We start from the raw sequence: 15,980 nt of genomic DNA, 5'->3' as shown, positions 1-15,980 counted from the left end.
AATGAGACAAAACTCTTCAAATTGCATTTTTTTCTTGTTATGGCTGAATTTAATTTTACTTTGATGATCAATATCCAGATTGCTAAAGGAAAGAAAACTGGTCTCCAAAGATGTCAGTTTAAAATTCATGTCATAGACCAACACTTACAGCTGCGGTGTGTTTTTTCGCCTTGCCTTACAATGTATCTGTAATCATAAACTATTTCTTGAATTTCCATACATCTCTCGTAGTAAAGTTCAATTTGTTCCACTGTGTCTTTGTCATGAAGAGGATTAGAAATCTGTAAAAAGGCAAATGATGGATAAATGGAAGTCCCAATATCTGTTGTTGTGTATGCTCAACTAGAAAGATGCATTGTACACAAATAACAAAAGGAAACAGTTTGTTCACTACAATCAACTTATCTGGCACATCATATTAGTGTGTCAGACAACCTGATGCTGGCCACAGTTGACCACTGTCTATTAAAATGGTCAGCATAATCGAAAAATGACAAATGAATTTCCAAAACTGACCAAACCCATGTGACTTTTACCATCAGTTTTATCAAAACCATAGATTAACCAAATGTATTCAACACTGTATCATCAGAAATTCTGGGAAAAAAGCAATAATGAAAATATGTCCTTATTATAGGTTTACAAACACTGCTTTACACACTCATTTCCCAAAGTATTATCTTTTAGCATTTGAAATGGTGACTAATATTTCTAGATTTATAGATTTCAACAAGAAAATTATCATGTATGACATATGTTCCCAGATACTATTGTGCTTCAAAGCTAGTTTATCACTTGGTAAGTGCTCCATCCAAAAAATGAAATATAGTCAGAGTTGGCTGCTAATATTTCAGCATTTCCAAGTAGTGCTTTTGCTTACCTGTTCTGTTTCCAGCACATTGAGGCGATAGTACTTCACAGGTCCAAAGAATGCTTCAATACCATTTACATACCCACTCCCTCCAAGAACGAAGTATCCAGCAGTGTCATCATAATAGAAATCTTCCCTAAAACTTGAGAACATGAAAGAGAAGTAAGCTGACTATCTTGAGGTAGTGAAAGAAGAAAGAGAAATTAGTATTTCTCAGAATTTTTGCAACTGACAGTCTTAAGCTTATTTCAAGTATCTTTTTCTTTTGTTATTTGATCATTCTCAAAATCTACTCCGCAATTTAGTGTGATAAATTATGGAGTAAATATAACAAATTCCTTGTCTACAAACATATTAAACCAGCAGGGTGTTTTATTTTTCTGACCTCTAAGTATGTTTTGATATTTTATCTATCATTAGTCGACCTCAATTTTTTTCAGTTTCACCTTTCTCTTTCACTTTTCTAAAATCAGCATATGAAAATTTAAGTTATCCGTCTCCTGGAGTTATCATCTGCAACTTATCAATTTCTGGATTTAAAGCATTAGCAGAGAAGGAAAACTCCCAAAGTCACCCATGCAGTTCACTGTTACGTTGTTCATGTATTAATAGTGACATTTTTTTAATTATTTGTACAAAAAAGAGCCCATCTTAAATTATAGTGCAAGAAATTAACTAAAATCCATTTAAAAAATATTCACTTGCTTAGAATAAAGGACAGAGCATGAATACTTTTGGTAGAAATTTTGCTCTCTAACTAAGCAAAGCAAGTAACCATTTCCTTGTTGAAATACTACTCCTCACAGCAACAGTAAAACTAGACTTCTGTAAGGCCAAAAGTTCATTTGAAGACTGATCTTAATGCCACTGACCTGCCAATCAGTTTTTAGTGAGGGTTATCAGACTCTAGTACTAGATCATGCACCATGTTAACTCATGGCATTAACAAAAATAGTCAGCTTGAGCTTAATGTAAGCACAGTAAAGCTTATATTTAATTAAAAAAACTGGTTTTGAAAGCTAAGTAGAAAAAGACCACAGACATTTTCAAAATCAATTAGAATCTCAGTTACAAACTTGTGCTGTTCTTCTCCCATTCTCTGTATCTGAACATACACACACATATTACTCCACAAAGGGGAAAATGCTGCTTACGTAAAAGATTGATGATGATATCTTTTCAAATTCTTCCCAACACTGCTTACTTCGATCTAAAAGAGCACAAAATATTAATTACAATAAAAGAAATGCCATAGGGTACATCTATTACAGTATCCAGTTACTCCAGAGGAGCTTTAAATTGGAAGTTAGGAAATATTTCTTCACTGAAAAGGGTTGTCAAGCACTGGAACAGGCTGCCCATGTTAATTGTGGAGTCACCACCCCTGGAAGTGTTCAGGAAACAAGTGGATGCGGCACTCAGGGCTGTGGTATTAATTGATGGTAGTGTTTGGTCAAAGGTTGGACTTGATAATCTTTGAGGTCTTTTTCAGCCTTAATGATTCAATGATTCTTGTTGATCCACAGCCCAAAGTCCCTCTCCCCAGGGCTGTTCTCAACCTACTCTCTGCCCAGCCTGTGTTTGTGCTTGGGATTCCCCTGACCCAGGTACAGCACTTTGCACTTGGACTTGTTGAACATCACAAGGTTCACATAGGCCCACCTCTCAAGCCTGTCCAGGTCCATCTGGATGGCATCCATCCCCTCCAGCATCTCGACTACACCACACAGCTTGGTGTCATTAGAAAACTTGCTGAGGGTGCACTCAGTCCAACTCAATCAATCAAGGTTGATTTCCCAAAGCTGGATGGTCTGAACACCCCCCCACAACTTCTATTGTTAGATTTTTCATTCTTTTGCTATGTGAGCATGTACAATTTACATTATTTCTCTCAGCCTCAGCTATTAAGGAGTTTGTCAGATCCATAATCAAATTATACAGATTTCAGCCTTGATCCTGTAATTCAAGGTAGCAAGAATACCTGTCCACCCTTAAAAGAGAGATCCAGTCGAAACCACTGCTTCAGAGGAAGGCTGAAGCTAGTTTTCACTGCAAGGTCATCCCCTCTCATGAGATGCATCTGAATATGCACATAACCTGAGAGCAATAAAGGAAGAAAAAGGAAATAAACACCACAGAAACGTTAAGAACGGGTTTACTAACATGTTGTTCACAGCAATTCTGTCCTCTTCATCACTAACAACAAAAATCTGGGCCCTCACCAGGTCAAACATCAGCTCTCAGAGCGTTCCACAGGAGAAAAGTGCTCCACATTTCAGTTACACATCTCAGATGCTGATGCTCAGGCTCCCACATGAAACCAGACTGAAAACCAGGGTTAGACTGAATAGACTAAACCTAAGACAAACAGGGAGGCTGTCACAGTTGATCTCAAATATCAGAAGGCAGTGTGACTTGCAGTAAACAGCAGAAGGGATCAGTAAACAATGGCATCCACTCAGCACTCAACTGGTGGTACATGACTGCAATGGTCAAGTACAAGATGACTCCACCCTCCACTTCGTGGACCTGCAGAAGCTACACTCATGGTCCAAGCTTTTAGGACCAGAACAGGCTCTTATGATAATCTAGTCTAACACTGAGAATAAAACTGGCCCTAAAGCCTTGCCACACAGATCTTGTATTAAGCTGATAACTTCCATATTTTTTGTTCTTCAAAGAAAAGCATCCAGTTTATAATGGAAAAAATTAATTACTGAAATTGGCTACATGACTGAGAAAATGAAAATGACAAAAATAACAGAGAAGAAGTCAGTTGTCAAACTTGCAAAGGAGGAAAAAAAATGTATTATGAGAATGCCAGGTGTGCACTTCTAAAACTCTGCACGCTCATTTCCTCTGTGAACCTGCCAGCCAGCTCCCAGCCCTCTTCTGACAAGAACAGACCCCTGCTGCAAGTGTTACAAGACTAAGACAGTGCTTTAGAGCCTCTTAACTTTCTTCTGGATCAGGGAAATAGACTGGTTCTTGAACATTGCAATGAAGGCAAGACATTGAATGACTTGGACTTTTTCTAATGCTACTTCAAATTATCAAAAATTTTCATGTTGTATATGTACATGTATATATATAGGAATTAAGATAAATTTAAAATAACACTTCAGTAATAAAGAAAGCTTGTTCATTGAGGTAAGACCATTTAGTCTCAGTGTATGTTCCTGGCTGCAAGATTCAGGCTGTTCTCCTGACAAAGCAGATATTTCCTGAAGTTAGCCAAGACTAGATGCTATGCAACTACTCACTTTTCTCCTGTTAATTTAGCAGCTGCTTTCCTACTGAGACACTACAGCCAAAAAGAAGCATTTTGCAACGGATCAATTTCACAAAATAGGTCTGATAATGTATTTTTATAAATGTTATTCCTAGGCACAGATCAATGAAGACTGTATTACACCTCTTCTGAAAGCCATCAATAATATTCCTTACCTTCCTCATTTAGAAATACAGCAGGAGTACCATACATTTCTTTTGAATCAATAAAATAGAGTATACCACACAGATCCTCTTCACAGTGATTTAGTAGATATAGCCAGATTGAAACGGTGAACCTGTACAAGCAAAAATAAACAAAAAATCAACTCCTGATGAGAAAGCTCTCTATATATATAATTTTGAAAAGCATGCATTTCACTTTAATTTAGCAAACCTGCATCACACATGTAATCTTCAGAATAGAACACATCCTCTGCAGTAAAAACCTTCAGAAAAACCACACTTAAGACTCTTGGATCTTTTGATCTCTAACCGCAGACTTTTGTGGTAACAACAGGAGAAGAGAATAAGGAAGCATTATCTGAATCAATTCCAGAATGCCAAGTCAGAGCTACTTCCAGATCCTACATCACCAAGGAACTGAAAACACAACTGAGACAAAATGGAGCCAAGCTCCTACATACAGACTAAAGTACCGAATCCCAGGTGCATGGTCTTGTCATCTTGACTGTTGAAGCCAGTAAAAACTATAAGCTCTATCTTCTATACTAAAAGTGAACTGTGAAAATATGCTTGGGAGAAGCAGTTAAAAATGAATCCATCCTCTGGACAGTACAGATAGGTATGAACAGCTGTCACAGAAGTATCACAGGATAAATAAAGATGGAAGCTCTGCAAACTATGGAACCGTGCAAAATAAAAAAAAACAAACACCAGCAGCACTATGTACTTAGAAATCTCTGTTCTAACTTGGCTGAGGCACTAAAAGCAGAATTTATACCACAATATCTAATTTTAAGGAGTTCCTCTGTGCCAGACTAAATCTGCTTCCGTGCTCTTAACAGAAATTTGATCACTTATTCCTGTAACATTGCCACAGCATCTAGGTCAATGTTGAATAACTTTGAAAATCATACCTCCAATGTACAATTTAGCAAAACATTACAATTATTATATCTGATGAAATAGTTCACTTTTCTTAGTGACTTTTAGAAAGAGATAGTTTTTGCATTTCTATAATTAATAAAAATGGTCAATATTTGTTTATAATACTTTAGGATTAGGTCAGCTTGCCTTGCTTCTCTCTCAAAAAAATTGGTTAGCATAAGTACATTGCATCTTTTCCTAAATGAAACCACTGTAGGTCTGAAAGCCTAACACCTGCTCTCCTGCTTTAAAAAAAAAAATGCAAGGATGATTAGGTTTTCCCTAATGGAAAATATGCCTTAAACAGCTAATAACACCATTCTCTCCAGAGATGGTACATGAATAGAAAGGTTTGTAAATGACAATCACTTGTATACTGACTGTTAGGACCTACAGGCCAACACTGTGCTTCTAAAAATACTGCTCACGTGTTCATGCTTATATATTGCTCTTTTCAACTTCCATCTCTGCCAATACAGCAAACTCAAATGCCTCAGTCTCCATTTAATCCTTGATTGCCGGTCTAAGACCATGTTTGTTCTGGACACATTTCTTGGGACAGAGTTTGGGACAATGCTGACTCATTTCATATCCCCATTGCTGCAGGATGCCAAACAGCATGAGTAGTTCCTTACAGACCCACCCTGTCCTTGCTGCAGGCTCTCCAGTGGTAGCCACCTCAAACCACAGTTATGTATCTCGGGCTCTCTTTCTTTACAAATCTTTGAGAGAAGCCAAAAAAGTCATCTCAGTTAGATCCATCTACTTCTGTTGACTTTTTGTACAGTGGGGAACCATTGCTCACATACACAGAACAGAAAAAGAACTGAAGAGCTCTCCCTCCTCCTAACAGGACTAGCTGAGGCTGTCACACAACCACAAAGCACGCTGAAGACATCACCTGAAGGCAAGAACTATGTGGAGCAGATAAAAAGATGCATAAATTCATGCCATATACTCTAAACCAGAGTTTGAGTGCCTCAGTGCCAGAAGCAGAATGCAACTGTGTTGGTGAGACAAGAGCTGTTACTCTGCTGTCACCCATTCAGAAGAAACCAGGAGTTAAAAACTGCTCTGTATTTATGGCTTCAGTTATGGTTTGAGAGCTAGTAATTTGCATGCAACCTGTGCTCTCTGGCAAATCTTCCTGGCACTCTTCTTGGGGCCACAGGCCAAATGCAAACCAACAGTGAAGTTCCAGTTCCTGCAATCATTTACTACTTCCGTAATAATGTTGCCAGGGTGAGAGCATCTGGTGGAAGGGAGGTATATTTATGTATCTCTTTTCCCCTGAAGTTGCAAAATATGACTGGAGAGTTGTGACAATTTTGGGAAGGGGGACCAGAGCAGAGCATGATGACCTTACAAGAGTGATTCCTCTGTAACTGAGCAGTGTGAAGGGGCTAAGGAGCTGTACTCCTGTCTGAATAGGAGAGTTTATACAACAGTGGTAAAGGAAATGGACTGAGCTCAAGCTGGAAGACTTATTTATCTAGGCAGAGGATTCTATCACTAAGGGCTTGTAAGATGCAAAATAAACTAGAGTGTGATTTTTTAGTGATAAAGCTGCTTCATGCTGCTTGCTCTTGCAGGAAATCCTACTCTGCTCTTGGTCTGCAAACAATGCTGGAAATGCAGATCTGTTTGAAATGTAGAAAACCAGGCTAGCTAGTTATGAGACAGCAGTCTGATCATGACAGCAGGTAGCAGCTACCTCACCCTCCTAACTGTACCTAACCCATTCACTTACACCTTCTAGTGGCATCTCTAACACAGCACTGCACTAACATACATACTGTATCATACTGTATTCCTGAGGTTCAGCTTAGGCAAAACTGGAATCAGATGGAACTGCTAACTAGGCTCCTTTTATATCTCTTCTCAAATTTGTAGGCAGTATTCCTTTAATTTGTGGTATAGCCCAAGAGTTTAAGTATATTCTATAGCCTTCAAAAACAAATACAGCCCTGTTCAGTTACTTGCCTATACTTACATGGGATAATCAATCTGATGTTGTCTGACTGTCTCAAGTTCTCTGTTTTCAAACTGTTCAAATTTCTTCACAATTCCTGTTTTTTCCCCACTGGAAGCATATATAAATTCAAGAACCTGGACACCATCTGCAAAATACAGTCTTTTAATCTGACAGACATAGAAACTAATTAATTATCTTACATTCCTACAGATAAACATTTAAATCACGCAACAGATTAAAAGTTAACACAAATACTCAATAAGTCCTTAAACACAAGTTCACCTGCTGCTGTTAAATACATTACAGTATTGGACCAAATGACCCACAAAAAGTGAAATTAAGCCTGTTTCCAGATGGTATTAGAAGCAGGGAAAGAACAGACATTTAAATTTAAGATACTTAAAGAATCAGCTAGTAAACAAGAGGTCTTAATTTATGTCATTCACTTAAATCTCATCCTATCTTTGGTTATGCCTAAGTGATATTTCTCCACATCTCTTGGACATGTCTCCACTTGTGCCTCTCTGTATTACACATATGCACAGATACCAATTCTGTTCTTAACTAATATAGATAATCCTGATATAAAACTAATTTAGCTGCCCCTCCTAAGAAGCAGGAGAAAAATCTTCAAGACCATGATATATCATCAGCTTGCTTAGAGAAACCCAAATACCAAACAAAAAAAATCAAAGAAACAACAAAATAAACCAAACCCTGAGCAATTCATTACAGTACTATTTTAAGAAACAAAATTTGAATATTATTTCTTCCTACTGTCTATTAAAGTGATTTAATCTGTAATAGAAATATATAATATAGATAATAAGATGCTTCATAGTGTTGTCAGATATAACATGCTGTCTCCAACAAGTATTTCAGAAAGCCCTTAAAGGAAGTGAAATGTTCCCTGTTCTTCTTCAGAGCCTTTACACGCCAATAGTGAAAATAAATGACACAAATATCATTATGGGATCATCTTGGAGAGAACCATTTAGAAACAAATGTTCTTTTTCCTTCTAGGTTCTGCTTTGACCATGTATTGTGAGCAAAAGAATTGTCAGCAAGTGTAAAGCTAGAGATAGGCAGGCAGAAAAAAAAGGACTCAAAAAATCTAGAATGCAAAGTTGTTTCAGTAATCTATACAGTTGGCAAGACATGATTTTTTATTTAAAACTACTACTTTTTAAACTACTACTTTCACTTGTTCATAATGATTCTAGGGAAAAAAAAAAAAAGAGGTGCTGTAAAGTTTAGCTCACTACAAAGACTTGAAAATATGTTTCTGAGTGCGAGGCCATCATCTTAAGTAGAAAGAGACTACCTGTGTGAGAATTATGTGTGCATGAACCGCAGAACTGATTCTGAAGTAAAGCAATAGGGGACTGACCAACCCTCTCTGAAGATAAAGGTATGATGTCCACTGACTCTGGTGGGTTTTGACTAAAATTGTTTGAATATGCCTAGAAAACAGAGGGCCAGGCTGCTACCAACCTCCAGGCTGGCCGTGATGAAACAATTTGAAGAGCGAGATGGCTTCAGCAACTTGCAACTCCTAACCTCACAGTCATGGGGATTACATATTCAACAATGTCTCCCAAGTAAACCACTATATGTAACATTTACTATTTATTACCAGTAGGCCCTTTTTAACAGCGTACCAGAGGTGTTATTTGTTTCCTTGGGGGGAAAAAAGTGACATTGCACCTACCACTTTCATGAGGGCACTGAGGTATCCTATTGGCCTGAAGCATCCATAAGTAGTCAGCACCCCACTGAAGACAAACTTTGTGGTCTTTATATGGCCGTTCAAAAGGCGGAACTACCTCTAAAAATGTGTAATTCTTGGCAACTGCAGCCTGGTAGTCTTCATTCTGCTCCTCATCATAGTTGCTAGCTGATTTGTGACTAATCCATGCATACAGTATCACACTGTGCACTATTATTGAGTTTCTGATGATATAATCATCTCTGTAAACCATGATGCTTGGAAATTTCAAGTGTACTTGTCGAGTTCTGCTAACATAAAGGTTCTTCTCATCCTTCCATCTCCTTCTATATACTGGTACACCAGTCCTGAACTCGGAGGAGGCTACTGCTTCCAAACTGACAATACAAGGCTTAGAACATAAATACTGAACTGACACCTCAGAATTGTTAAGAACTTTCTTTTCTAAAATGTTTAAATAGATAAAATCTACATAATCCATATTCTTCTGGAACTGTGGAGTAACTGCCGTTGTCTGTAATGTCTCCTTCCCAAAGGACAGCACAAAATTCTGAAAGAAAATCCAAAACACAAACATGTTAACCAGAGAATCTAAGTTTATGTGATTACTCATATACTCACAGTAATAACGGAACACTGCACAATCACATTTATACACCATACTTTAACTTCAAAATATGAGGTTTCTTTTACCCAGCAAGTAGACACGGATTACTGGAGAGCCACCATCAAGACTTTAATGGTAACAACTTCCCTATACCAAGTTCTTGAAGTTACACATGCTTCTACAAACAAACTGTATTTACAGGGCGTATCCTTCAGCCCTTATGCAAGTGGAATCCGGTCTAAGATAGTGACTTGCACGTCACACTATTTAAACCTGCTCCTAGAATCAGGCCTAGGGAGTGTACATGAAAATGTACTGGCATATATTCATTGTGTATCATTGTTTGCTAGGATTGCCACAGCCTCGTGTTTCTGCATCTTCTTAAAAAGTTATCTAATTTTGTTACCTGTCATGCAGGTCTCTGAAGGACAAAATAACAACAAAGGTTTCCCGAGACTGAATTAATAGTCATGAAGTGTTTCATTTTTGACATACACCTATCCTGAAGATGGATTTGGAAATCGGAGCAACAGGACCAGCAGACTGAATTTTCTCAGCTTTTGCTCTCCGCAGAGAACAAAATACATTAAATTAATAATAAATAAATACATATCTACATTATATATATTTTGAGAGTGAGCGCATGGACATAAAACAGGACTATCTACTATGCTGAAGTTCTTGTCTCTAAGGCTTCAGCTTCTTTTCTTTCTGCCTGCAGTCAGCATCCAGCTTGCTGCATTGCCAAGGATAGTGGGGATTGCTCAGCTCTGAGGGCAGGTCACCAGCATAGCAGCTCCACCAGACTCCCTGGTCTCAAATATTCAGAATTGTTAGTTAGGATTATCAGGGAAGTTCGTCATCAGGTTTGCTCAAAATGAGGTATGTCTTTAACTTTGTTAAGATTAAACAAATTGAAATAAAATTTATCTTGGATACCTATCTTGGATTGATGGCTTTTTCACTGTGTTTTTCAAAATATTAAAAAGGTTTGGCCTAGTCATTACTACATTGCTAATCACAGAAATTATGTGCTGTGCACCTGGAGAACTAGACCTTGCCCAGAATCCAATATGGGGATCAGTAAAAGTCCCCAATGATAAACTATTTTGCTTTTTATTTCTTAAGAATATGTTGACACTCCTTGAGAGCTACACTGAAAAAGCATCAAGCCAGTAAGACCTGTAAAGGTGTAAATATAAGGAAAAGTCAGAACTAGGTCCTATACTACTTCCTTGTTCCTAGAGATGAGGATTTTTTTATTTTTTGATGAAATGTGTGATCAAATGCTATTTTTCCCCCAGCTCCCTGCCTCCTTAGAGGTGCAAAAGAGTTCAAGGGTTGTTAGTTGAATGCAATTATGCACAGAAGTGCTGCTTACTTCAAGTACTTGACTTTATTAAGCACAGTTACTGGAAGATGTAACTGAATGAGGGAGCTTTTGGATGAAAAATCTAGATATCATTGTGAGCAGATGTGCAGCTCTAGACGACTAGATCTGTTTCGTATTTCTAGGGAACATGTAACTTAAACTGCTTTCCATAACTGCAACAAAATGCTTTTTGTCTTCTTGTATCCAACAAGAGACATTGCAAGTGAGATGTGCAGTGATGCTGAACACCAATAAACACATCTAAGCAGCAAGATATACACCCTGAACAAATAAAACCCTAAAAACCCACAAAACAGTATGCAACTCAGTATTTCGGCTTTCTACAATAGGCAATCTCATCAGAGCAACAGCCTTCCTCTCTGCCTTATTTCCCACTCCACAAAATACTTATCTGTTAGAACATGGTGCTAATAATGCCAAGCTTGTGGATATGATTCCTTTTATGGGCCGTTCACTTAAAGAGTTGGACTCAATGATCCTTATGGGTCCCTTCCCACTCAGAATATTCTGTGATTCTGCGATACTGTAAAAACTATGCAAACTGAGGGAGCTAAAAAAGGAATAGCAACAGGAGGTTGGTGTCCATTGGAACACATATTATGGCGTCTACCATATGCTGGAATAACACACATACACAAATATTGAGATAAAAGTTGATGAGAGAGACTTGATTTTAGTACTAATTTGAGTACCTTTCTGAGCTTGACTTGACAAAACATACTATTCTTTTACATTTCCAACACAATTCTTCTTTGGTTTAAATACTTCCAAAAACATTAAAAGCCCATAGCAGCAACAAATTATCCTAAACCTCCTGTACTTGATGATTAGTATTCATATCTCTTGATCGTACAATAAAGAGCACTTGTAAATAGTTTAATCTTTGTGATATGGGGGCTGTGTCAGGAGGAAGATGGTAATATACTAGGAACACAACGCCATGTAGTTTTCATGAGAAGAAAAATCTACCAGGTAGATACTACAAAGCATAGGGGTACTAATGTGTGATTACCGCACACATGCACTCACTGTCAAAACACACACAGCCAGCTCTCAATTTTCTCAGTGGTTATCCCGAGAGGTGGGAACTAAACTCCAGGAAAGACAGCTTTGGTCTGGCACAGTTCATTAACAAAGATGCAGCAGTGTATGAATATGTTCATCTGACTTCCAGTGAATGCCAGAAATTTTGTGGTGGGAATTCCAAAGCAGTAAGCTATGAAACCCAAACCCAGTTCTTTGTAGAACAATTTCCATGATGTTCCCAGAGCACTTAAGCACAATGCAACACGCCTGCTGACGCCTAAGTTTAGCTTCAGCTCTGTTGATCTAGTGCCTTCTCTGTAGTGCCTGACCTGCTAAACAGCTCCTCATTTTACTTTGTATTCTTTAGTCCTTGGGTATTACTTGAGGCCTGTGCTGCCAAAATGCATGAAGTAGTTTTGAATCTGCTGTTACATCCCACCTAACAAACACCCCCTCTTTCTTATTCATCCAATAAACAGCATGGAGCAAAGAACCCTGAGCAGCCCCACATTGATGGAGGCCTGGCAGAAACTGCAGACCATAAACTTCCAGACCATGGCTGAGCCTCTGTTACCACTTGGTTGCCATTACACAGTGCATAGAGTATGTATCACCTAAATATTCCTACTTGGTGAGGAAGCCTCTGTTATATCAGACAAGGCAGAGTTAAATGTACATCACCTCTGACATAGAACAAGGATGAAAAGATTGCACGTTGAATGTGATTATGAGACTTAAAAATAAACGTTTCCCAGCACACTAAAGAGGCCAGCTACGCTGATTCAAAATATTATCATGAACTAGGGAAACAAGACAGACAAAGGCTTTGTTGTGGGGGGCAACTTAGCCATTAAAGCTGTAAATGTTTTTTTTCTCTTTTCTTAAATTCTGCTGAATCTGAGTGAATTAGCCCAACAACCCATCAGATCTTGGGATAAAAATCCATGTGGGAGGCAAACACTGCAAGTGTTAGGAAACTGAGCATTTTCAGTAATGTAATAATACAGAAATTATTGAGCAAGTAACTCTTTAGTTTGCTGGAGATTTCTACAGGACCCTCCATGAGTTCAGCCCTGTAGAAATTCCATATAACCCTGTGAAACCTGCACCTGTTTGCACAAAACCTGAAGATAACCGCAGTCCTTGACCTGCAAATGTCCAACACATTATGCTACACTTTAAGATGCTTTCACTTTAAGGTGAAAAGAAGACATGACACAAAAGGGGTGCTCATCTGCTGCTCTCCATCAGCACCAACATGGTACCGCCACACAAAGACTTTGACCGAAGCTTATGCTTCGCAAGAAAAAGGATGAAAAATTAGTTTAGTAAATGGCCCTAAACCACGGTTGTTTCCGTAAGCCAGTGCAGCACTATGCTCACTGTCGTGCATCTGTAAGCAGATGTCAAAGGCCTCCCATTCTTTCCACTCTGGAAGTTTATCGTCTCCCAGGGCAGAAAGCTTAACCCCTGGATGTGACGACGACAGCGTGACGCTAGGGGCTGGAAGGGGGCGCAGAGCCAGGCCGGACAGCGGGGGGCTGGCTGTGAGAGGCGGCCCCGGCCCCGATCCCCCCGCGCACCGCCGGACTCCGGCTCGCTGCGGGTACGGCCCTTGGCCCCGCACGGGCCGGCCCCCGCCGAGACGCCCGGCCTGGGTCGGGACGCGAGGGCAGGTGCGGGGCCGGAGGCACTCACCGTGAGGAGGGCGAGGAGCAGCGGAGGGAGGCGGCGGGGCTCGGCCGGGGGCCGCATGCTGCTGCTGTGGCGGTGTCCAGCGCGGCAGGGACAGCGCGGCCGGCCCGGCGACAAGGATGCGGCAGATCCGGCTTCCTGGAGGAGGGGCCGCCGCCCAGGGCAGGGCCCGCTCCGCCGCCGCAGGTGCGGAGGGGCTGGGCCAGAAGACGCCGAGGCCCGGCCGTGCTGCGCAGCTCTTTGGAGGCTCCTCGCAGCTCCGTACAGCAGGCGCCGGGCGGCGTCCCGGGAGCGGCGCGCCCGGGAGGGATCCCCGCGCAGAGCCGCCCCTGCCCGCTCCCTTGGCAGCTCCTTGGAGGCTTCCGCCCTCCCGCCTCGGCGCTGCGCTACCGGCGCAGTCCCGGGCCGGGCCGGCGCCCGCTGTCGGGCGAGGCGCTTTAGGGCGGGGCGGCGGGACCGGGGCGCATCCTCTCGGGCTGCCCGGGCCGGGCTGACAGCGCGGCCGCGCCGGCCCCGTGCCGCACTGCGCCCCGCCGGCCGCGCGGAGGCGCCCCTTCGCTGGGCCGGGCGGGCCCGCGGCGCTCGTGCGTGTCCCGGAAGGCCCCGCGCAGGCCCCGCACCGCCACCGCCGGGCCATGGCCGGGCTGTCCCGCACGCTCGGCATCTTCGGCGCCTTCGTGGCCGTGGTGGGAGCCGCCTTTTACCCCATTTATTTCCGGCCGCTGCTGCTGCCGGAGGAGTACAGTGAGTCCCTGCGCGGGGGGAGCTGTCTGGGCTCGCCTATGGCGCGGTCTGTGCCCGGGCTTGGGGGAAGGCTGGGGCTGCTGCTCGGTGAGTAACTCCCGAGCGGCTTTCTGCTCCTCTAGGAGATACCTGAAAACCGAAATAATACAGCTCGCCGTACTCTTATTTCAAGTTATTGGCCAGCACGTGATTAATAACATCCTTCAGCTGCTCATTAGAGGATTGAGATGTAGTTGAAGAGATTGAGATCAGAGAGATGGTGATGAGAGAGATGGAACACCTCTCCTATGCAGAAAGGCTGAGACCGTTGCGGTTCTTCAGCCTGGAGAAGAAAGGGTTTTTGGAAAACCTTGCAGAACACTTGAAGAGAGCTTGTAAGAAATCTGGGGCAGACTTCTTAGGGCCTGTTGCAATAGGACTAGAGGTAATAATTTTAAGCTAGACAGAGTAGATTCAGAGTAGATAGAAGAAATACATTTTTTTACGATGGTGGTGGTGAACCACTAGAACAGATTACCGAGAGGAGTGGTGGGTGTCCCATTCCTGGAAACATTCAAGATAAGGTTCAACAGGACTGCTCAACTTGATCTAGCTGCAGATGTTCCTGCTCAGTGTAGGAGAGGTGGGCTAGATGATCTTTAAAGGTCCCTTCCAGCCCAGAATATTCACTTATGCAGTTCAAGTTCAATGATGAGCAGTTCAAGTCCTGTTTTCCAGCTGCAACTGAACATCTAACTTAAAACTTGGCAACCAGTTGTGTTGATTTGCTAGAGCTGGTCTCAGTCTGCATTGTCTCTGAAGCTGACTCCTGAGGAGAACCCTGCTTTCCTGCCAGAAATGCCTGCCAGAAAACCTGCAAAAGCCTACAAGTGACTCTGTCCAGGAAGCCCTCGAAGGCACCTGCAGCTCCAGGTGTGAAGCCTCAGTGGCTCCAGGTGGGTGCTCCTTAGGGGGAGCACCCATAACTCCTCAGCTTCTGGGAAATGCTGCTGAGGGAAAGTTCTGGTGCAACCAGCCTTGACCCCTCTAATTTTTATGAAACAAAGCAAGCTGATAACATGAAGATATATGTCATTAATCTGCCAAGACAAGTGAAGATTTCTAGGAAGGAAAAAGAAAAAAGGATAACAAACTTAGTGATCTTATTGGAGGGGCTTTGGCCTTGCATTAGAGCTCAAGTAAAGTTTAACTTACAAGCAAGGTTTTATTCAAGGATGTGAAACTTCCCACAATTATGTTTCCTACTCTGTGTTCCCTTTGAAAACTTTATTGCTAAATCTTTTATGTTTATGCTATGCTTTCAAAAAATGCTGTGTTAGAAATGTGGCTTGGCAGTAGTGGAGCATGTCATCCTTTGTACATGTGAATTATGTGAGTAGATGTTTCCTATCAGTTGAGGGATTTTTAATCTCTATTTAGGATATAAAATGATTGATTCACACTTTGCAAGTGCACAAACTTTTGCTTTGATACCTGATTGTAAACTTTACTTATTACCTGCAGCTGAATCTCTATCCGATATCACCTTTGTTCATTTCCAGTGAGCTCTTCTTGATGTTC

General features: G+C 41.3%; 2 protein-coding genes across 7 annotated transcripts in view; one reads left to right on the top strand and one right to left on the bottom strand.

Annotated features, from left to right (window-relative positions):
- Positions 1–13,897, bottom strand: part of SEL1L3 (SEL1L family member 3) — a 34,249-nt gene extending 20,352 nt beyond the window's left edge. For both annotated transcript variants that reach the window (XM_015623952.3, XM_015623953.3), the window contains exons 1-8: positions 13,680–13,897; positions 8,938–9,505; positions 7,245–7,371; positions 4,319–4,440; positions 2,853–2,968; positions 2,026–2,081; positions 881–1,013; positions 149–281 (exon numbers count right to left, since the gene is read on the bottom strand). In XM_015623952.3, coding sequence (XP_015479438.1) covers positions 149–281; positions 881–1,013; positions 2,026–2,081; positions 2,853–2,968; positions 4,319–4,440; positions 7,245–7,371; positions 8,938–9,505; positions 13,680–13,736 — 1,312 coding nt within the window. In that variant the 5' untranslated portion in view covers positions 13,737–13,897. The remainder of the gene's footprint in view (positions 1–148; positions 282–880; positions 1,014–2,025; positions 2,082–2,852; positions 2,969–4,318; positions 4,441–7,244; positions 7,372–8,937; positions 9,506–13,679) is intronic.
- The window catches only part of SMIM20 (small integral membrane protein 20), a 69,863-nt gene continuing 67,723 nt past the window's right edge, over positions 13,841–15,980 (top strand). For 3 of the 5 annotated variants that reach the window (XR_001520905.3, XR_004496899.1, XR_002001639.2), the window contains exon 1: positions 13,841–14,420. Coding sequence is in view for 2 of the 5 variants with exons in the window: in XM_033513544.1 (XP_033369435.1) it covers positions 14,312–14,507 (196 nt within the window). In the remaining 3 variants the exon portion in view is untranslated. Of the gene's footprint in view, positions 14,508–15,980 lie in introns of all 5 variants that reach the window. The other 2 variants (XM_033513544.1, XM_015623961.3) reach the window with 2 other exon arrangements.

Source organism: Parus major, chromosome 4 (genome assembly GCF_001522545.3).
Source record: "Parus major isolate Abel chromosome 4, Parus_major1.1, whole genome shotgun sequence".
Lineage (NCBI taxonomy): Eukaryota > Metazoa > Chordata > Aves > Passeriformes > Paridae > Parus > Parus major.
This window is presented reverse-complemented; position numbering and strand designations above follow the sequence as displayed.